This window comes from Muntiacus reevesi, chromosome 8 (genome assembly GCF_963930625.1).
Source record: "Muntiacus reevesi chromosome 8, mMunRee1.1, whole genome shotgun sequence".
NCBI classification, from domain to species: Eukaryota; Metazoa; Chordata; class Mammalia; order Artiodactyla; family Cervidae; genus Muntiacus; species Muntiacus reevesi.
In genome coordinates, this window is record NC_089256.1 from 49,758,369 (window position 1) to 49,781,429 (window position 23,061).

General features: G+C 35.9%; 2 protein-coding genes and 1 pseudogene across 4 annotated transcripts in view; 1 reads left to right on the forward strand and 2 right to left on the reverse strand.

Moving 5' to 3' along the window:
* CEP19 (centrosomal protein 19) lies at window positions 1-5,574 on the reverse strand. 3 transcript variants are annotated; one of them, XM_065942391.1, is made up of 3 exons: window positions 5,344-5,574; window positions 1,978-2,174; window positions 1-1,356 (listed from the first exon to the last, which is right to left on the reverse strand). In XM_065942391.1, the coding sequence occupies exons 2-3, from the start codon at window positions 2,105-2,107 to the stop codon at window positions 995-997; spliced, it is 492 nt and encodes a 163-aa protein (XP_065798463.1). In that variant the 5' UTR covers window positions 2,108-2,174; window positions 5,344-5,574; the 3' UTR covers window positions 1-994. The 3 variants fall into 3 exon arrangements, with proteins under 3 accessions (XP_065798463.1, XP_065798462.1, XP_065798461.1); XM_065942390.1 differs by having other exon boundaries at window positions 5,146-5,574; XM_065942389.1 differs by having other exon boundaries at window positions 1,978-2,177; window positions 5,146-5,573.
* PIGX (phosphatidylinositol glycan anchor biosynthesis class X) overlaps window positions 5,112-23,061 on the forward strand; it is a 23,703-nt gene continuing 5,753 nt past the window's right edge. Inside the window, exons 1-4 of the mRNA XM_065942114.1 lie at window positions 5,112-5,402; window positions 5,456-5,846; window positions 8,448-8,511; window positions 14,945-15,086. Coding sequence (XP_065798186.1) covers window positions 5,112-5,402; window positions 5,456-5,846; window positions 8,448-8,511; window positions 14,945-15,086 — 888 coding nt within the window. The remainder of the gene's footprint in view (window positions 5,403-5,455; window positions 5,847-8,447; window positions 8,512-14,944; window positions 15,087-23,061) is intronic.
* Window positions 11,431-12,576, reverse strand: LOC136173524 (ras-related protein Rab-5A pseudogene; annotated as a pseudogene).

Here is a 23,061-nt window from a genome sequence, read left to right on the forward strand (position 1 = left end):
TAATTTTTATAACTTTATTTAATGAGTACTAATTTCCTTGCAGAAAACAGAGGACTTCTACCAATTAAATAATATTCTAATATGAAGAAAGATGTATCTGTACATATGTAACCATGTACAACAAAGATCTTCTCTTTGTAGATACAAACTCATGAACAGGCCTAAACTGGCAGTACTTATGTTCATTTATTATGGGTAGTGTTCCCATTTTATGAACAAACTTCTTATTTATGAGAAGAGGTTCAGGTTTCAGAATGTCTTGAGTATATATTTCCTGACACTAGGGCAGGGAGAGGGGCCAGAATTCCCCTGCTGTCCATCGAATTATATCCATTTGCAGCCACAGAGCATTCTACAGGGGTTTTCATCTACTCCAGAGTTAAATACATATAAAGACAATATATACAGGATAATCCCCTCGTATCATCATATCCTCCAATATTATCACATTATAATTTGCTTACTGTTCCTCAAATAAAATGTTCTAATTCCTATGTCTCTCCAATCCCCCGCAACATCCCTCTTTTTTTCCTCCCAATTTCTCTAATCAGGAATCCTACCTAAGCTTCTATCCAAATACTACCATCTCAAGGGCCAGCAAAATACCATTTTGCCACTGAAGGACAAAGTCCTTCCTGACTATTCTACCCTATGATAATCTAGGTTCTGATCCTCTCCAGCCTTTATCATGCATTTGGAACTAATAGTTTTGCTGCCTAATACCATTAAATTAGCTTTTCCCAAGCTTTTCACTTATCTTCCAATTAGACTATAAGCTCCTTAAAGGCAGATCCCTATATTTTGTTTTCCTACATTCCACATGCACCTACATAGTAGATGCTATACATATCCTGGTCTGGAAAAGTAACACTGTCAATCCAAATGTGACCTAATATGTACTGTGTTCTTTACAGATTTTTCTACAATCAAACTATGGTCTTGGATAAATATGCATTTTCTACTAATTAATAATTTTTTTTCCAGTTTTTGGTTATCAGAACTCTTCAGCTGACTCTGTGTCCCAGCCACAGGACTGTAGCTGTTCATCCTGTGGAAACTCCACTTCAATATCATAGACAAAATTTGGATCATCCTTCTTCTTCTGATTTTTCTCAAAAAGTTCATCCATGATGCTCTTCCTTTTGGCAAGTTCCTTGTCATCTAGTTTGTTCAGGTCTTCCTCAGGATCAGTGGTTGTTTCCCGTTGAATCTGTTCCATTGTTTCTGCCAGACTCTGCCCCCACAAGTTACCTCGTAAAAAGCTGAATAACTTCTCTAGCTGCTTCAGTGATACCTGTTCCAGGTAACCCTTGTGTCGTGGATTATTCTTTAATTGTTCAGCAGCTCTGCTGCAATCTAGGATCGAGAAACAGAACTATTATAACACACACAACACCACAGACTACTGAGGCCCCACAAATTACTGAAAGCATTACCTATCATTATAGTCAAGTAGCTAAGTGGCTTTTGGGAATGAATTAAGTTACAGACCTATTTCTTTACATCCAGCTTTGAGTGTGATGGGGGAAGGATCGATATATTTTTTATTTCTGTAACTTAAAATCACTTTGAGGAGATGTTAAGTACTTCCAACTGAAGAAAATGTCTGAGAAGAAAAAGTAGTATTACAGCTTTAGATATTAGAATTGGTACTAAGGAAATATCAAGACTACAAATTAAAAAACACACTTGGAGGAGGAGAAGGGAATTAATATTATTGAATAATGCTATCTCATTTAACTCACACAGCTGACCTGAAAGGGTGGGATTATCAATTTCCTTTAACAGATTAGGAAATTGATGCTCACCAAGATTAAGTAATTTAGACAAATTTACACACCCACCCTAACAGCCATGACTTGAACCTTAGTCTGTCTAACTGAAGGCCATATCACTACATTACATGAGACTCAAATCGTTCTTATAAACTGACTCAGATAATATTTATGATAAGAGGCAAGATAAAACATAAGATACCTGAATACTTGGAAAAGTTTCGGACTGGCATGATGCGCTGGCGACTTTTCCCCTTCATTTCATTCTCATAGATTAAGATAATAGCCGGAGGCTGGAACCTAATTCCACATTTTTTGGCAGTGCACATCATTCTCACATACACTTCACGGTAAATCAGAGGAAATCTGATGACAATATGTTAGTCACATAATGACTTCCTGCTAAAGGGGAAAAAAAGTTAAGTGTTGGGTAAATCACATCCCTCCCTGCTTTTCCTCCCCGGTAAACCTGGCTCTAGTCCAGTTCTGGAGATACATGGTCAGTTCAAGCTCAGTATTTCAAGAGCTATCTTGAAAGTTCAGTTTGGCCCTGGGTTATCCTTAATCTGTAGAATCCCTGGTTCATTGAGGAATGTAGGCTGGTTCACACATGAGCCTAAAATGCAATTCAGTTTGGATCTCTTAGTGCACTGTACTTTTAACCAAAGGCTGTAGGAACACCTAACTCAGCCCAAGAATCAACTTATAGGATCGTTTTTTTGTTTACCAGTTAAACAAGTATGTACAAGCACCCTCAATGTCAAGCTACTAAGAGTTTTTTAAATCTTTTTAATACATTATGTCCTGAGAGGTTCCCCAGACCAGACCTCCCCCTCCTGTACTTCCCCAATCATTCTACTCATTGAGGTGTTTTTTGTTTGTTTGGTTTTTCACTGCACGGGGTCCTCATTGCAGTGTCTGGGCCTCTCTCAACTGCAGTGCACAGGTATGTAGGTGCTTAAGTTCCCTGACCAGGGAGCAACCTGCGTCTCCTGCATTAGAAGACAGATTCTTAACCACTGAATTGGCAGGGAAGTCCTTCATTGAGTTTCTTGCCTTTTTTTCCCTCATTGAGTTTCTGGTAACTATTTATTTAATCACTTATCTTTTCCCCTTCTATTCTGTATGCTCCTTGAGGGCAGGAAACATGTCTAAAGTTCACCACACTATCCCCAACACAATATCTGGATTAGGTATTCCATTGTTTGATTCAGTGTATTAAAAGAAGACACAGTCCCTGTACATTCTCTAAGTGTTGACAGCCTAGAAGTCTGATCAAGAAGGCAGACCTGATGCAGAATCAGCCTTCACATTTTCAAGGCAATAAAGCTTATATGGCCTTTATTTCAACTTATCTGTCTCACTACATGATGTTTTTTCACTTACAAGAAAAAGTCATTTTAAATGTTAATATTTTCATTCCCTCTTCCCTGCTCTCAATGCAAAAATATACTTAATTACAGGGAATGCTTTAGATGTGACTATGGTATTCTCAGGAAGATCTGCAAATGTCAAAGAACCTAGAGGTAAAGTAGCAAAGGGATGACACCTTCATAAATTCAGTTCTGCCAGAGAATCACAATAGAAACAGGGTTACTTAATAGATGTTTATTGTAGAGTTGGGGGGGGGGAAGAAACATACAAAATAATAAGCATAACTGATCCCTTCCAGTTGTTTTTCTAGGCATAGTTTTAGTATGTTTTTATATTGATACATACTATTTCCTGCCTTTTAAATTTTTAAGAAATTTATTTTGCTGAAGTATAGTGGATTTACAATGTTGAATTAATTTCTGCTATATAGTAAAGTGACTCAGTTATAAACATATATACATTCTTTTTTATATTATTTTCCATTATGGTTTATCACAGGATATTGAATATAGTTCCTTGTGCTATACAGTAGGACCTTATTATCCATTCTATATATGACAGTTTGCATCTGCTAATCTCAAACTCCCAATCATCCCTCCCCCAAACCCCCTCCCTCTTCACAACCACAAATTTGTTCTCTATGTCTATGAGTCTGTTTCTGTTTTGTAGGTAAGTTCATTTGTGTCATACTTTAGATTTCACATACACTGTATTACATGGTATTTGTCTTTCTCTTTCTTCACTTAGTATGATAATCTCTAGGTCCATCCATGTTGTTTCAAATGGCATTATTTAATTCTTTTCTATGTCCTGTCTTTTAAATTTAACAACCCATGTAATTTTGTCTTTAAATGCAAACTTAATGTCTTTCTAAAATGCAAACTTATATTATGACTGCAAATGTTTTGTTCTATGGATATACCATATCTATATTATTCAGCTCTTACTGTTGGACTGAGAATTTTTACTCTTAGGAAATGGATCATATATAAAGAACAGCTTTGTCAAATTACTGTGTTTTGTCTCTGATTTGATGCAGTGATCCCATCCCACCCCTTCTTTCTTCTTTTCCTTCTCCTCCTCCTTCTCCATCTCTTTCCTTCCCTTCCTTTTCTTTTTTTTTAAACAAATACTTCTCCCAGTTTGCCTCAGTAAAATTTGTTAGTAAACTTTCTAGAAGATCTTAGTGAGCACAATATACATTCCACACACTCATGTGACTGTATTAATAAATAATGCATGCAAGTGATGCTCAATAATGAAGTTTTATGACTACACTCTTTTCTTTTTTTAAAAAATTAAACTTTTATTTTTACTAAAGTATTGTTTGTATTCTGTTTAAAATGTAACATAATTTTATGAGGCTCATAATAAAGAACTGCTGTCCTCTCCCCGTCCCCTTTCCATACGTAATCAGTTTCAATTTTTTAAAATATTTCTTCCAAAATCTATCTCTATATTTCTTAACAGCATACTTATATTGCTATATTGAATTTTAGGTGGTATCCAGGTGGCACTAGTGGTAAAGAATCTGCCTGCCAATGCTGAAGACACAAGAGACACGGGTTCGATCCCTGGGTCGGGAAGATCCCCTGGAGAAGGAAATGGCAACCCACTCCAGTATTCTTGCCTGGAGAATCCCACGGACAGAGGAACCTGACAGGCTACAGTCCATTGGATTGTACAGTCAGACACGACTGAAGCCATTGAGTTCTGACATCTCTCGTCTTTAAGACATCCATCCTAGGGCCCTCCGTTCTGCTCCAATCTGCACCTGATACTCTCCAGGTCTGCTTACATATTCAATTCATGAAGACAGACGACACATTTACCAAGTTTTTCTTTTAGACATTAATACTTTCCTCCCCAGGGATCAATGACTGGCATATCTTGCCAAGCATCGCCCACAGCATCTAAGAGTGTACGGATTTTGCCATCAGGTAGACGATCCTCTCCCTATCCATGCCCCCCACTAGTGTAAGGCTGACTTTCTTACCCATAGAGAAGTACAGAAAATGCATCTTCTGCAGGTCAACGTCTAAAACCTGTCCAACAACCGTAGTGCACCTAGGAGCACTTAATTTCACCGTAAGGCCAGGCCAAGCCTGGAGCTGCAGAAAAAGACGACAGCCACCGCTTCGCAGACGGAACTGCAGGGTGAATTCTCCGGCAGGAAGATCGCATCGGCAAATACCTGGAAGTGGAGGAGAATGCCGGGAGCTCGGCAAGGCGGTTCCCAGGACAGCGTGCGGGGTTCGGGGTCAGACTCGGGGTCCACAGAGCAGTCCCCAGAGCAACTGCTCTAGTGCACGTCACTGCGCTTGCGCCACTCCTCGCTCCGCCCCGACCGTGAGGGCGAGGGGCGGGGCGACGAAGGTGCTGGACGACGGCCTACGGCTACCCCGGAACGTTTAGGGGCGGGGAGCCGGGAAACTACAGCACCGCAGGCGTGCGCGCAGCGAATCTTCCTTCCGGGTCCCAAACTCCGTGACAGTGCGCTCCAGGAGCCGTGTGAACCTTGCGCACGTCCCTCCGATCTCATTTTATCCCCGCGTGCTCTTCTGGGGCGCGCGTTCTCCGGCGTCCTGGCTACCCCAGCGGTGGCCGTCAGGGCAGTGGCCTGGCTGCTTCTCTGGGAGGCGGCTGGACTCACCTGCTCGCCAGCCACAACATTCAACAACACCCACTTCGTCGCCGGTAAGGGGCGGAGCTGGGCCTTGGGAGTGGGGCGGGGTTAAGGTCTGAGGCGGTGGGGAGCGCTCGAGGTTCCCGAGACCTCTCAGTTCCTCGCTTTGCAAACGTGCTTCTCGCGACCCTAGAACTGTAGGATGATAGAAGGAGTTTAAAAACAAAGGCTGCAATTTCCGGCACCTCCCACCGCCCCCGCCTTCATTCTTTGTGACCAGTCCTGGTTCTCTGGAGAGGCAGGCTTTGTCTTTCTGAGGAGGGACTGGCAGCAACTGTTAATAAAACGTTGTAAAGTACAGCCGTGAAACATTTTGGGGTGCTCTTGGGATGCGAAGCTTCTGGCCACTGCGGGACCAACAAAGCCTAAGTGCTCTGTGAGGTGTGAGAACCCCAATCTAGAATACCTCCACTCGGGGAGCGTGGAAAGGGGAGGACGACTAATTGTGTTTTACAAACATGTTTGATAGTAAACTGGATTGGGTTAGGGTTTCTTTATGACTCCGGGCTGGGTGAGTGAGTCGCTTCACCTCTGTGCTCAAGTTCGTGGGCAGAAGTGCTGTGCTAGGTGCTGTGAATCCCGCCACCGTGGAGCTTGCGATGTAGCAGGGGAGATGGGTAAGTGCAGTAGCGGTTACAATAAAGTGATAACGTTTGGTAGGGAAAGAAAAGTCAGTCCACACACACCAGGAAAACCAGTACGGAAACTGTCTTTAAAACCAGGATATTAGATTAGTATCTGTCAAGCAGTGGAGTTCTGCTTTTGTGTGTTTATATATTAGGTGCTCAAATTTATTTGAAGAAGGAATTATTAGGCCAAAAATAATTTTCAAACAACTGGGCTTATTGATAACTAAAGACTTCACAGCAATTGGTAAAGGGGGTCAATTTCCAGAGCCAATTCAGGGCACAAAAACCAAGTAAAGTTAAATTTAAGAGTAAAAATCTTAAGTGAATTCAGATGCAACAGATTCATTTTGAAAATGATACCTTTGCCTTAAAAATCATAATTTAGTATCTAGTATTTGCTATACTGTTTGTAAATTAGCTTTTCTATCATCCCAAGATAAATGAAATTTACCATTGTCTATACTCCATAGAATTTAAGCCTGTTAATCTGACCTTTTTTCTAATTTAATTTATAGGCAGATATAAACCCTTCCCCCACCTCTGTTAAAATTAAATATTGAAGAAATGTCTGAATTTTTACAAGATATATTCTGTAAGATATTTGTTTGGGAAAGGATGATATATGCTTCTCCAAAGTAATTAAGGATTTTGTTAAATAGCAAGAAGAGCTGAAATACCTTAGGCTTTAAAAGTCGGGCAGATCTTACTTCAGTGACTTACCTAGTTGTGTGACCTAGACAGTTAGTGTTTATGTCAGAGTTTACTCCTGTGTTGGAGAAGGAAATGGCAACCCACTCCAGTATTCTTGCCTGGAAAATCCCATGGACAGAGGAGCCTGGTAGGCTACAGTCCATTGGGTCACAGAGAGTTGGACACAACTGAGTGGCTTCACTTTGCTCCTGTGTACAAATGGCAGTAATTTTGCTGGCCTGTTTCTCTAGATCATGAAAGTTAAAATACATGTGAAAACCCCAAGTAGAGAATCTGTCATATAAGTATTATTTAATAAATGTTATCTTTCATAGTTTCCCCCTTCCTTCCCTCTCTGGTATATTTCAAATGTTTCCTTTCCACTTCATTTTTTGGGGGTCTTCTCAGGAATACATCTAATGGAATTCACAACATACAATAGTGTATGATTTTCCTGCGTGTTTGTTTTAATGTTCTCACGCATTTCCAGTTTTTCAAAATGGAGTAAAATTCCATAGCAAGGTGCCTGGGCTGATTTGGTAATCATTAGTAGCTGAATTTTAAAATTTTATGAAATTGACACTGAGTAACAGTTTTAATGTCTAAATTCCGCATGGAGTCAGATTAGTGAAATTTTGGGTTATTGTAAGTTTATAAAAGAACCCTTTGAACCTTTGAAAAGCCTCCAGTTTTTGTTTTTTCTTTAAACCCTCTCAGAGTCTACACACTGCATAAATGTACCTTCTTTTTTCTACTTGTGGATGACAGAATATAGAACTTGCCAATTTGTATCTGATACTCAGTTTCAGTGAGCTAGGATTAAAATTGAGGTTTCCTGGCTCTTTTGCTGTTCTGTTCTTTTTGATGTCCAGTGATCACCTGAATAAAGTAATATAAATAACAAACACTTAGACCAAGTGGGTGCTCTGTGGTTGACCCTGTTCCCAGTGCTTCTACATATATTAAATTCTCATGACAACTAGCAAAGAGAGAAACCATCTTCTTCAATGTCACACAGCTATTAAGTGACAGACTGTTGTTTGAAATTAGCCAATCTAACACCAAAGTCAAGGCTTTTAACCCCTATGCTACACTAGAAATAGATTTATATGTAGTACAGATTGCTTAAGTTTTAAGGGTGTTTGTTTTGTTTTAGGTCGGTTAGATTTTCCAGTCAATTAAAGTCTATTCAAATAATTATTTTCTAATTATTTAAATATTCTTTCATTGAGTGCTTATTTTATTTAAAAAAATCTTTATTTTTTAATTTATTTTTTCTTTTCATTCTTATAGGTATAAGGGCCAGTTGTTCTGAAATTATTTTGAGACAAGAAGTTTTGAAAGATGGTTTCCACAGGTAAGTTGCCCATTGACTTATATGAAAATACAATTTCAGGTAATTTAAAAGCAAAAATTGATAGCTGAAAAATGGATAAACTGAAAAAAATCACTTGCATTCTTAAAGTTATAACTGACAGATAAGCAGTTCATAGTGTGAAACGATTAAAATAACAGTGGAGAAGAGAAGGAGAAAACAAACATTTATTATTTACTGTACATATCTATTATTTATTATTTATTTATATAGACAGAAGCTGTATATACATATTCCATTTAATCTTCACAGTGGTTGTAAGGTAGATGATACCTTTCTTGTATTTCAGATGAGGGAACTAGGGTTCAGGGACTTTAAGTAGAGTTTAAAATGGTAGAGCTCTGATAGAAATTTAGGACTATCATACTCGAAAACCATAGTCTCATGTACTAAGATACCACCCTAAATCACTATTTCTGATTTACAAAACTTGATTCCAAAGACCAAACTATTTCCAAAATAGAAACTATTCTCAAAAATGAATATTGCCAATATTGAAGATATTTAAAAGACTGGTGAAAAGTTGTGGAAGCTGTTCCATAAGAGAGTGGTTACTTTGAAGTTATTCTCAGATATTTGATTTATAAATTCTGATACATTTATTTTTTAAATCCCTTCATTCACCTTAAACTAAAACACCTCACTCTCCTCACTCTTCAACTTTAGGCTACATGTGAATGGCTAGGAGGTGTAGTAGAAAGAACTTGGTTTTTCTGTTTGTTTGCTTGTTTTTAATTCAAATAAATTTGGTCTAACAATGTAGCTCTATTATTTAGTATATGTGTACCCTTAGTCAAATTACTTAAATCTTTGTTACCTTACTGATGAAATTAGATAATGAAATTATTTCATTATTAGGGTTGTGAGGTTTAGATCAGAGAATATGTGGCAAGTTCCTTTGTTAGTGCTTGTCACATAGCATATACTCAGGAAATGTTAGCTTTTATTATTAGTAATTGAGATAGGTGATCAATTTGGGCAATATAGTTTCAAAGAAGAGATGTAACTATAAAGTATAAAACTGCTTTTGGGAGAGAATTCACTTCTGAAAGGTAGTTTTTGATAGAATTCCAGATACATTTTAAGCAATATCGGGGTGATTATGCCAAGTATATATAAATCCCAACATAATTGGGATGTATCTTCAAGAGGAATGAGAGATAACTAATTCCAAGAAAGAACAAAGAAGTGCCTGAAGAGACTTTCAGGACAACAAAAGTAGCTGTCCATTTCTAAGTACTGAGGTACTTAGTACTAAGTACTTTAAAAAGCAGTAATTAAAAAGTAATTTAAATTTTCTAAGTACTTTAAAAAGCAGTATTAAAAGCAACAATGAAGAGTGACAGAACCCACGAGAATAGCTTCAGAAACTAGACATCTCAGTTATTTGAGACTTTAAGAAAATGCCAACAATCATTTTTTTTTTTAAAAAAGGCTTTTTTTGGTTTTGTTTTTAGTTTTTAGCAGGCATTGTCTTGCTGAAAGGGTGGATGAGGAAATATTAACATATTATAGAAGGCAGAATTTGTGGTCCCTCTTATTTCTGTCTTCTTGGTCAAGAATACTTATTCCCACTTTGGAAAGTTCAAGCAGTTATTAGTAGTAAGAAATTATATAAAAAGGCCTTTATGACTGTAAATGAATTTAGAGTCTCCCCTCTCTGATGAATTATATCTCTTTGAAGTAGGAGAACTTGCTTAAACCATTGCTGAACTTGTTTATAATCTTTGGTTAATCTGGAAGTTAGTTAGTTGTTCTGGATTCTGGGCAGAATTCTAGGCCAAATTACTAAAATGGTGGTTTGTGAGCACAGGATAGAAATTGTTGGTCTCTGGGAACTGTATTCTGGTCTGGAGAATTCCATGTACTTATAGTCCATGGGGTCGCAAAGAGTCGGACATGACTGAGCAACTTACATTTTCTATTTCTATTATAGAGTTACTGGATAAGTGGATCAGAGGATACTATAGTTGTAGTATATTTGATTTTCTACAAGTCTTTTGGTGAAATTTTTGTGTTCTATTTGTGAGCAAAATGAAGAATGTGAACTGGAAGGTAATACAGGTGAATAACTTTATAAAGATTAACTAATACATCCAACATGTTTTGGTTGGTTGATTGGTTGAATGTCATCTTGGAAGGAGGTCCTGAAGATCTCTTGTCTTTTAAAATATATGTTTTTTCTGATGATAAGATGTTGTGTGTTCACTGTTGTTTCGTTGGTAAGTCGTGTCCAGCTCTTTACTACCCCATGGACTGCAGCATGCCAGGCTTTCCTGTCCTTAACTATCTCCTGAGTTTGCTCAGACTCATGTCCATTGAGTTGGTGATGCCATCCAACTTTCTCATTCTCAGCTGCCCCCCCTCCTCCTGCCCGCAATCTTTCCCAGTAAAATATTAAAACAGCCCTTTCATTTCAAAGGGGGAGAAAAGGAAAAAATTTAACTGTTTTAGTAACTATACATTTGCATACTTTTAAGCAGCTCTTTAAGTATTACAGAAGAGTAATAAACATGGTTTGATGACATCACTAATTCAATGGACATGAGTTTGAGCAAACTCCGGAAGATAGTGAACAACAGGGAAACCTGGAGTGCTATATAGTTCATGGGGTTGCAAAGAGTTGGACACGACTTAGCAACTGAACAACATGGAAACTACAATGTATTACCCTACTTACATCACAGCTGAAGATGGACTTTAAAGTAAGTTTGAATGTTCGTAATTGTTGGTGTATTGACTGTTATGTCCAGTGGGGGCAAAAGCTCCTTCTCTGCCACTAAACAACAAAACATATGTAATGGCTAGCAGAGATTAAACAGAATCACAGACAACTGATTTATTTCAGTTTTGTTGATAAGTTCATATGTCTGAGGGGACACAATTCATTAAATGCTCTTATCATTTTTCATATTCCTAAAACAAGATGGGTTTACATTTAATTTTTCATTTAAAAAATAATAGGTCTGGCTATAGTTTAGATTCTATTGATGTTCATTTTTTCTCCTTGAAGATACAGGACTATTTTCTTTTGAATAATTTGTTAAAATGTGGAACATACACTTTAAATATAGATACTAGGAAAAATTACCATTAGCCTGAATATTGTGGCTAAGTATAAGTATCTTTAGAGAGTGTTCCAGATCTTTTTCATAGAACTGTGGATTCTGGTTCCCTGTGGGTCCAGTCACTTGTCTATATCTCTGGTGATGAGAAATGATTCCCCCTAATGTGCCAGTGAAATAGATGAACACACAGCTCTCATTCTCTCCATCTGTTTCTGAAATATTAGTCAGGGACACATGCATGTTCTTAAAAATGAAGTTAAAAACACTTAAAATAATTCTGTATTAGAAACTTGACTCTATTATAAGTCATACTAAACTTGTTTAATGCTCCAATTCCCCTACTAACATTTAGAAAGCAGAAGAATATTCTACCTACCACTGACCCCTGGTTGACTGTAATGGGTTCAGTAAGGTCTGCTGCTCTTGCTTTGGCAGAATTTGGTCCTGGATTCTGTACTTCATTCCTTGGCAACTTTTTAGCTATTACTGTGAATATTTTATTTACATTCATTGTTGTTTGAAGTGATGTCTTCATGAATACCTTGTCATCTGCACAGGACTGCGCTTCCTGGAAATCTCAGCCATTTTTTCTAGATCGACCTACTTTCCTGGTAAAGTTATGACAGTGTTAGGACTCACTTCCCTGTGAAGTAATTTAACCTAGTTTTTTGTTCTTGCAAAAGACTCCTCATTTGCAATATCACATGCAACTAATGGCTGCTGGTCCTCCTCTGTAGTAATTGTTGCTAGGCTGTGATAATCATTCTTGACCAGTTGTATCCCATGTCCCGTATTTCATGCAGCTTAGAAAAACAGCCGTAGTGATACTCTCTTGAAATTCATGAAGTTGGTCCTTCACAAAATGAAGCACCAGGCTTGATTTGCCAACAGCAGGCTCTCCCAGAAATACTAGTTTGAACTGGCACATTTTTTTTTCCAGTATTGACCCCTTGGGTTTTGTTGCTCCTTGATTAACCATGTTCAAATTTAAAAGAAGTCCCTAATTTCAGTCTTTTACATCAATTTCCAGGTTGCAGGGTGTCAGTTTTTCTTTCTGGAGGTAAAGAAACCTGAGACCATACATGCAGGTCTGTGGGACCAAGGCCACCTGGCAGCAGATCCCAGGCATAGTCTGAAGGACAAGAGAGGCTGAGGCTGCGGCTTGGAGGAGGCCGTATCTCCTCCTCCTGTTGATTCCCAATATAATGCCAAGTTGTTAAGAGACCATATTCTGCTTGATTTAAGTTCTTTTAAACTTTTAGAGGCTTCTTTTAATGCTCATCATATAGTTTTTCTTATGCACTTAGAATGTTCTATTACAATAATTGTCAGTTAGATCAACTAAATTAAAGCTGGTTCATGTTTTCTGTATCTTTATTGATTTTCTCTCTACTTGTTCTATCCATTACCGAGAGAAGGGTATCAAAATATTTTGCTGTAATTGTGAATTTGTCTGTTTATCCTTATAGTGCTACCAGTTTTTACTTTGATGTAAAATACAGGAATCTTTGAAGCTCTGTTATTGGGTGCTCACAGTTATATTTTATTATTGTTATATTTTATATATAAATTATTGTTATATTTTATTTTCTTGTTATATTTTCTTGACGATTGACCCTTTTATTTTTCTGTGGTATTCTTCTTTATCCATGGCAATATTCCTTGTCCTAAAGTCTTCTTTTTCAGTATTAATATAGCCACTCTATAGTATTGTTATTAATATTTGCATACATTTTTCCATCCTTCTACTTTTATGTGTTTATATTTGCCGTTTCTTGTAGACAGCATATAGTTAAGTGTTGCTATTTCATCCAATCTGTCAATCTCTATATTTTAACTGGAGTGATTAGACTATATACTTTTAATGTTAATATAGATTTGGTTGGTTTGGTTTAAATTTACCCATCTTGCTACTTCTTTTCTATATTTTTTTCTATTTGTGTCATCTAATCTTTTTTCTTTTTTCTTGCTTTATTTTGGATAAATGGAATATTTTTTGATCATTCCATTTTATCTCCATTTTTGACTTTTTAACTATACTTCTCTCTTTTTAAAAAATTAGTTGTTTTAGGGTTTACAATTTTAACTTATCACAAATTACTTTCAGATAATACTGTTTCATAGCATGAATAATGCATGAATCTTATAGCAGAATAGTTCATTTCTTTCTCCTCACCTTTATGCTATTCTTGCCATACATTAATTAACTTTATGCTTTTTTGCTTATATTATAAACCTGCCATATGTTGTTGTTACTTTTGCTCTGATCAGTCATATATTTTTACACTATTATTTATTTTAATTGTGGTAAAATACCTGTAACATAAAATATGCTGTCCTAACTGTTTTAAATTGTACACTTTAGTGGCATTAAGGACATTCCCATTGTTGTGTTACCATTATTACTAACTATCCATAGACCACTCTTCATCTTACAAAACTGAAATCTGTACCTCTTAACAGTAGCTCCTCATCCCCATCCCCCAGCCACCTGCCCCTGGCAACCGCCATTCTACTTTCTATCTCAGTGGGATCTCTGCTGAACTCTTCGGTCTCTACCCTTTGGTTGGTGGAATGCAGTGTCTTTGTGAAATTTCAGAATTTCTTATCTTTCAGTTCCTTGGTAATTTCTTGCCCAGTCTTGTGGAGTTACATATTACTCATGTTTATTTTAGTATTCAATAAAAATTCAAGGGGACTCCAATTCAGACTTCTAGAACTCTTTGTCCAAAGATCTTTCCTCTCTGGAATGTAGTGCTGTGACTTCTAGCTGCTTAAGCCTCCCCTATCTTCTATCCCTGTTTTCTCACTTAAGCAAAACCATCATGCTTTGGACCTCCTTCTCTGCACTTGGTCCAAAATAAGCCTCCAGAGAGAAAGCTGAGACAATTCTACCTTTAAGTTTATAACTTATTTTAGATTAATACTTGTAGTATGGTATGAGGTAGAGGTCACAGTTCAGTTTTTCTATATAGGTACACAGTTGTTTCAGCACTGTTTGTTGAAAAGATAATCTTTTCCCCATCAAATTATATTGACACCTTTATTTTTAAAAACTGTGTTATCTGTTTCTGGACTCCATCCTTTCCCATTAATGTTTGCCTGTTTTCACACTAATACCATACTGTGACTATGACATGAATTTATGAAAGATATAATGAGTGATTCTGACATGATATAAATATTTTATTTGACTTTATGATCTTCTTTTGAAAAACTAATTTGAAATATAATATTTGTACTAATTTAAATTTAAGCTTGTTATATTAGCTTGTTTAAAAATTGAATGAATTCTTAAGAAAAAAAATTAAATGAAGATATTTACTTAAAACATACTTGTCTTACAGAGACCTGTTAACAAAAGTGAAATTTGGAGAAAGCATTGAGGACTTACAGACCTGCCGACTCTTAATTAAACAGTACATCCCAACAGGACTTTTTGTGGATCCATATGAGTTGGCTTCATTACGAGAGAGAAACATAACAGAGGTACAACTGTTAGAGAGTTTTTTTGAGAGGGAAATTATTGTAGGAATGTTGTAATTGAATTAAGGCAAAATAGATAAGATGACATTGTAGTATTTTTTAATTCATTTTGAGTGTATATAAAAGATAGGATGGGAGTATTCTTTAAAAAGTGAGTGAAACTTGTCATACTTGTCTGTAATACATTAGCTAAAATGACATTTATATTAAAGCTTGTCTTTGAAAGGATTAGTGGTTAATAAATACTGCTTCAACAACAACTTTGTTAAAATTTGACATATATTCCAATATCTGTATAATTTGGGTATAGGAGGAAAGGAAACAAATATTTATTGGTATCTATATAACAGGTGTTTTTTTTTTAAGGAAGCAAGATAAAATTAAGCATTATAAGAAAGATTATGTCCCATACCCTTTACATAGATTAATCTTTATAGCATCCTTGGAAAGATTCCATTTTCTAGATAAGGAAACAGGCACAAAGGGTCCAAATAACTTATCCCGAATCACATAGGTAAATGGAAAAGCCAAGAAATGAATCCAGAATTGTCTAATTGCAAAGTTGCTGTTCTTTTGGGAAATTAATCTTAGTTAAGAGTTTGCCTAACTTTGATAAGAATCACCAGGGGGTATTTTTGGTGGAGATTATTGTCTTTCTGAGAAAGCTTAATTCATCAAATCATATTGGATCCCCAAATCTCTTAATGACTGAAGTAATTCCTATTAAGAAATTTGGGAAACTGTTTTAGTTCATTCTATATATGAATTTGAAAAAGGCAAAATAACACTTGGGTACTCTTGGAGTCATTTAGGATGGTGGTTTATTTCTAGTTGTGATTTAGTCCAATTTCTTCACCTGTTTTATTTATATTTGTTTTTGAGTAGGTAATTATATCCTCATGGTTTATAATTCAGGGAGTATAAAAAGTATACAATGCTAAGCTTTCACCTATTTTAACCCCTAGTTACCATTTCTTCCTATTTGTGTCTGTATGTGAGTTTAGGTACACATGTTCACGCATATGGAAGTTTAGATACATATGTGGGAAGATTCCTTTTTTGTTTGTTTCTTTTTTTTCACTGAGCATGAATTCTGAATGAGGCTTTTTCACTTTTACACAATATGTTTTGGGAATTCCCTGGCAGTACCGTGGTTAGGACTCCACACTTTCACTTCAAGGGCCCAGTTTCAGTCCCCGGTCTGGGAATTAAGATCCTGCAAGCTGAAAGGTACAGCCAAAAAAAAAAAGTACATTTCAAATTTAAATACAGTTCTTGGCTTGTACTGACATGGATTGGAATCATATTTAAATTTACTTAATAAAATGATTTACCATGTTTTAAGAAAGTAGAATGTTTTTATGCACAGGTACCCAAGAAGAGGTCACATGCCCACATACCCTTACCTGTGGTTGGGATGAGATAGGGTTGTGTGCAGGTTGACTATAATGAGAAAATAAGGTGTGTAAAGGGTCCCACTATAGATTGCTTGACAGGTTTCTCTTTATCTTGATTTTCTGCTTCCTAATTCTCTAATATCTCATTACAAATCTTTTAAGTGAATTTACTTTTTCATTTTGGAGCTTCTAGAAAAAGAGATGTCTTGTTTGTATCATTAGAAGTTGATTTCCTGATATATTAGATGCTGTTTCCTTCTGCCTAGCTGAGCTGAGCCTGTGACCCCAATTCTTTGTGCAGAGAAACTTTGTCATGAGATATGGTATTATTTGGTAACTTTAACTAGATAGAAGAGAATTTATACATAAGGAATGATTGATGCTTATATATCTTGACTCTGTTAGATAAGACAAAATTTTTGACTGTATGGGTGATAGGGCAACAAAATGTTTTTAAAGTTTATGATAGCTTCTGAGCAATTGAAAAATAAAAGCAAGTCTTAACTAGTTTCATTGTAGATTTTTAATAAAAATCTCTCACATTCTTTGGAAACGGCATAATATTAGATTGAAACATAAGAAATTGATATTTTGTAGGTCAAAATGCAAATGTTTTTGAAATTGCAAGTTTCACTCAGTCAAAATGTGTTAGGACTTCTGCCTTGGCCAAGTTGAAGAACAGGGATCACATTTGCTTTCTACTTGAAACAACCAAGAAATAGACAAAATATAAGAAAGAATGGAAAAAATAATTGAATATCAAGCAGTGAAATCTTAGAGATGAGAAATAAATAAGGTTAGCCCTTCAGTTGTCCTAGTTTATTACATGAGAGTTCAGACTAGTACAGGGAGAGTGAACCTAAGTAGAGCCTAGTGGACTTCTTGAGTTAAGGAGATAAAGGTAAGATTTGGGGAAGACCAAAGTCACTAGAAATGCCTTCCAGGTGACACTAGTGGTAAAGAACCCACCTGCCAATGCAGGAAACATAAGAGATGCAGGTTTGACCCCTGGGTTGGGAAGATTCCCTGGAGGAGAGCATGGCATGGCAACCTACTCCAGTATTCTTGTCTGGAGAATCCCATGAACAGTCCATAGGGTCGCACAGAGTCAGACACGACTGAAGTGACTTAGCATGCATGCACACAGAGTCACTAGAATTCACAGTGTATCAGAGAAGAGAGAACTGCATAGAGACAAATTCCAGAGATCCACAGAGGTTCCCCTGAATGCATAGTTGAGTATTAATTAATGCATGCATGTGAGGAAACTGCTTGATGCTGGGAAAAGAACTATATGAAAAAATCAGAGGTAATAGTGTCTCACACAGGTCTAGTTGTGGTACCTGTTCTCACCAACCAGACTGGGAAAATCCTTGTAATTCACTAGGCTTTGGATAGAGTAAACAGAAGAACTCAGTAGTGGGGAATACTAAGCCCTAGAGTGAATATTAGTCCAGTCCTACCTAACGAATTTCAAAACCAAGGCCTTGCAAAAATCAGACAGTTGCAAGTAACCTTACAGCATTACAAACAAAGCTCAAGAATATTAATTGGAATGCAGAAATATCTAGTACCCAGCAGGATCAAAATGTCTTGACTCTAATCAAAGTTTTGCAAGGATGCAAGGATGTGGGAACATATGACCTGTAATGAGGAGGTAAATGATTCAGTCAATGCTGATCATAGCTGTATTCCTTATGTTCAGAAACGTAAATAGAGAAATGGAAGATACTTGAAAGGACAGTTGACCTTTTAAAAATTAAGACTACAAAGTATGAGATGGAAAATATTCTGGATGGAATTAATGGCAGATCAATGCAGAAGAAAAGATTAATAAACTTGAAATCATAGCAATAGAAACTACCAAAAATATAAAACGGATAAAGAAAAGAAATGTAAAAAGTGAGTAGAACATTAGTGAGTTGTGGAACAACTTCATGTGACCTACCATAAGTCTAATTGGGTTATTTCTAAGAGATACCTGCATCCTCACGTTCATTACAGCATTATTTACAATAGCCACGATATGGAAGCAACCTAAGCATACATCAATAGGTGAATGGACAAAGAAAATGTGAGATATATATTTTTGAAACTGAGATATGTATAATGTGTATATATTTGTGTATATTTGTTTATATATGTGTATATACACATGTATATGTATACCCATACACAGAGACACACACAATGGAATGTTATGCAAATATTAAAAGAAAGAAGAAATTCTGCCATTTGCAACAAAACACATGAGCTTTGAAAGTGTTATGCTGGGTAAAGTAAGTCAAAGAAGGACAAATACTGTATGATCTCACTTATATGGGGAATATAAGAAAAACTGAACTCAGAAACAGAGAGCAGACTGGTCATTGCCAGGGGTGAGAATGTAGGAGAAATGGGTGAAGGCAGCCAGAAAGTACAAACTTCTAGTTAAGAGATGAGTTAAGTTCTGAAAATTTAATGTATAGCATGGTGACTGTAGTTAACAAATTGTAGTGCTAAGAGAGTTCACCTTAAATGTTCTCAGCATACACACACACACAGAAAGGTAACTGTATGAGGTGATGGACATTTTAACTAACGTTATTATGGTAATTATTTTTCAAAATATACATATATCAGATCTTCATGTTATATACCTTAAACCTAAACAATGTTATATGCCATATCTCAATAAAGCTGAGCAGGGAAGGTGTAACGGAAATCTGGAGATGGAAAAAAGTATTTGAAGAAATAATGGCTGAGAAAATTTCAGATTTTATGGAAACTACAAACCCACATATCTACAATGCTCAAGTGCAAGAAATATGAAAGAAACTATATCAAGGTACAAGATAAAATTGTTTAAAACAATGATAATGAGAAAATCTTAAAAGCATCAAGATGAAAAAAAAAACACATAAAATACAGAGGACCAAAGGTAATAATAGCAGCAGATTTCTTGTCAAACATAATGCAAACAAGAAAATGGAGCAGCAGCATCTTTAAAATATAGAAAAAAAAAACTATGAATTTAGAATTCTTTATACAGTGAAAATACCTTTCAAGGGGATGGTGAAATAAAGACTTTCAGACATAAAGGTTGAAAGAATTCATCACCATCCAACCTCCAATACCAGAAATGTTAGAAGAGATCCTTCAGGCAGAAGGAAAATGATACCAGATGAAATCTGTATCTACACCAAGGAAAGAAGAACACTTGAAATGATAACTACATGAGTAAAAATAAGATTTTTTCCCCCATATTATGTGAATTTTTCCAAGATAATTGACAAAAAATAACAACAATGTAGTGTAGCATACATACCATGTCTAAGAATAAGACATATGATAGCACTATCACAAGGGTGGGAGGTGAAAAATGAAATACACTTTAGTAAGGTTGTTACACTAAACGTAAGGTAGTTTAATGTCACTTGAAAGTAGACTGATACAGCAAAGATGTTTACTATAAACTCTGAAGTAACTGCAAAAATAACAGAGTCATAGTTAATATGCCAGCACAGCAGATTAAATGGAGCTATAAAAAAATTCAGTCTATTAGAGAGAAGGCAGAGAAAGAAGATAAAGGGAACAAAAAATAAAGATACAGAGAACAAGATGAATTAAACTTAACCATATTAATAATCATATTAAATGTAAATGTCTGAATATCTCCATTAAAAGGCTGAGATTTTCAGACTGGATAAGACATCAAGACCTAACTGTATATTGCATATAAGAAATGAACTTTAACTTTTAAAACAAAACATGCTCACACTGATCAAAGGAAAGCTGATGTGGTTATATTAATATTAGGCAAAGGGATTCAAGAGCAAAGATTGTCACAAGTGCTAAAGACTATCACCATTTTGATAAAGGGATCAACTAATCAGCAGGAAATAATAATTCTAAACATTTATGTCACTAATAACATATTCAAAATGCAAATAAAAATTGGTAGAACTGTAAGGTGGAATAGATGAATCCACACTTACAGTTGGAGATTTCAGTACCCTTCTCTTAATAATTGATGTAATAAGTAGACAGAAAGTTGGTAAGGATATCAAAGATTTGAACAAAACTATGAACCAACTCCCTGATCTAATTGGCATTTATGAACCATTCCACCCAACAGCAGTGGAATACATGTTCTTTAAAAGTATACATGCAGTATTTATCAAGGTAGATCATTCTAGGCTATAAAACAAGCCTCAATAAATTTAGAATTCAAGTCTTACAAAGAATATTCTTGACTACTAAGGAACTAAATTAGAAATAAAGAATAGATCTTTAGAAAATCTTCAAATATTTGGAAACTAACACACTTCTAAGTAATCCGTGGGTCAAAAGAAGAAATCAGAAGGGAAATAAAGTATTTTGAACTGAATGAAAATGAAAACATAACGTACCAGAACTAGTGGGATACTGCTAAAGCTGTGTTTAGAGGGAAATTTGTAGCACTAAAATGCCTATTTAAAAGACGATCTCAATTAACGTTTTCAGCTAAGCCTCCTTAATCTATGATGAGCACGTGAAATCACCGTAGAAGGATGGAAATAATGAAGGTCACAGCAGAAATTAATGAACTAGAAAACAGACACACACAGCAGGGAAAGCTGGTGAAACCAAAAACTTGTAGTTTATGATGGCTAAAACTGATAAACTCTTTAGCCAGACTGATTAGAAAAAAATATGTACTGTTAGAATTAGCATCCCGGGGCTTCCCTGATGGTATTGTGGTTAAGAATCTACCTGCCAATGCAGAGGACAAAGATTCAATCCCTAGTCCAGGAAGATCCCACATGCCTAAGAGCAACTAACCCCGTGCATCACAGCTACTGAAGCTCGAGCTCTAGAGCCCCCAAGCCGCAGCAAGAAGCCGCCACAACAATAAGCCCACTTACTGCAGCGACGAGTAGCACCCCTCCCCGCAACAAGAGAAAAATAGCACACAGCGATGAAGACAGCGTGACCAAAAATAAAAATACGTAAATAAGTAATTAAAAAGAATTAACATCCCAGTGTCAGAAAAGTATTTATTGTTATACATTTCATTTTTATAGCTTTACAATTTTAGATTGTATAAATTATTCAAAGATAGCAATTACTGTGTCTTAATTGGGAAATGTTTTAGATTTTTTTGTTGTTTTGAATTTTTTTGATAGAGCTCTAGTCTAGGGGAGAAAGATCTGTTGAGTGTTACAGTTAGGGTACAAAAATTTTATTGCTCAATTCATTTAACTTTGCTAAGGTGGTTTTGGATATGTGTAGTTTAGTGTTGTCATGAAAAAGTATAGGTCCATGTCTGTTAACCAGTGGGTCTTAGTTGCAGCATGAGAACTCTTAGTTGTGACATGTGGGATCCAGTTCCTTGATCAGGGATCGAACCCTGGCCCCCTGCATTTGGAGCACAGAGTCTTAGCCACTGGGCCACCAGGGAAGTCCCTAAGGCTGATTTTTGAGATTCAGATACCCAGAATAAAAGTTTTTGAACCATCACCAAATAACCCTTTGATTAATAGAGCCCTCTCTGAAGGCCAAAATGCCATTTAGATCAGTTTGCCTCATTTTCATTATATTCTAGTTTAAATTCATGTTAAAAATATTCTCAATTTTTGGGAAGTTTCCATATTTTTATTTCTATGGAAAATAAACAATAAACAAAAACTCATTAATTAGAGAAGCTGAAGATCATAATGCCATCATAAATTCTAAATAGCACAATCAGGAATATACTTTGTGCTAGTTCTACTTATTATACTTAATTTTCAACTAGATAAATATTGGCTATCTTATTTAACCTAATTGAATAGGGGAATCTCTTTGACCTGGCTTTGAATCTTGTCTCTTCTTCTTACTAGCTACTATATTGTTTATCCACCCTGATACTTTGTTTAGACATTTATATAATAACAGGCCTAAGAGTTCCTCTCTGATAGGGATCTTGTGAAAATTAAAGAAGCGAATGTATATAAACCACTGAGCTTAATTGGTACTCAAAGTTACCTTTATTATTACCGAGTCATTCTATACATCTTTGTTGACAAGATAGAAAATATGGGTTATTTTGATTTATATCTAGTTGTATGCAAAGAGAATGCATTAATAAACTTCTAGCAGAAGGTCTCTAGTAAAATTTCTTAGGGATTTGCTGTTGTAATCTTCTTGGTCAACATTTTTATACTTAGATAAAAATATAGAAGATATAGTTATCAAGTTCATAAATGTTACATACATGGTTGACAGTATGGGATTTCAGTTAAATCTCAACAGCCTGGAAAAAAATGGACAATAGCCAGAAAGATAAAATTTAATAGAGATAAATATAAGTCCCTGTTTTAATTAGTGAAAAGTTAATTACTTGAAAAAATTGGATGGGAGTTACTTAAAAGTTTTCTGCAAAAAGTTCAAATGAATAATATAAGGATGAATAGGCAGAGCACTGGGTCATTGAAACTATTCAGTATGATACATGTCATTTTATATTTGCCAAAATCCACAGGCTATACAACATAAAGAGTGAACCCTAACTTAAACTATAGACTGTAGTTAATAATAATGTATCAATATTGGCTTAATGGATTGTAACAAATGTACCA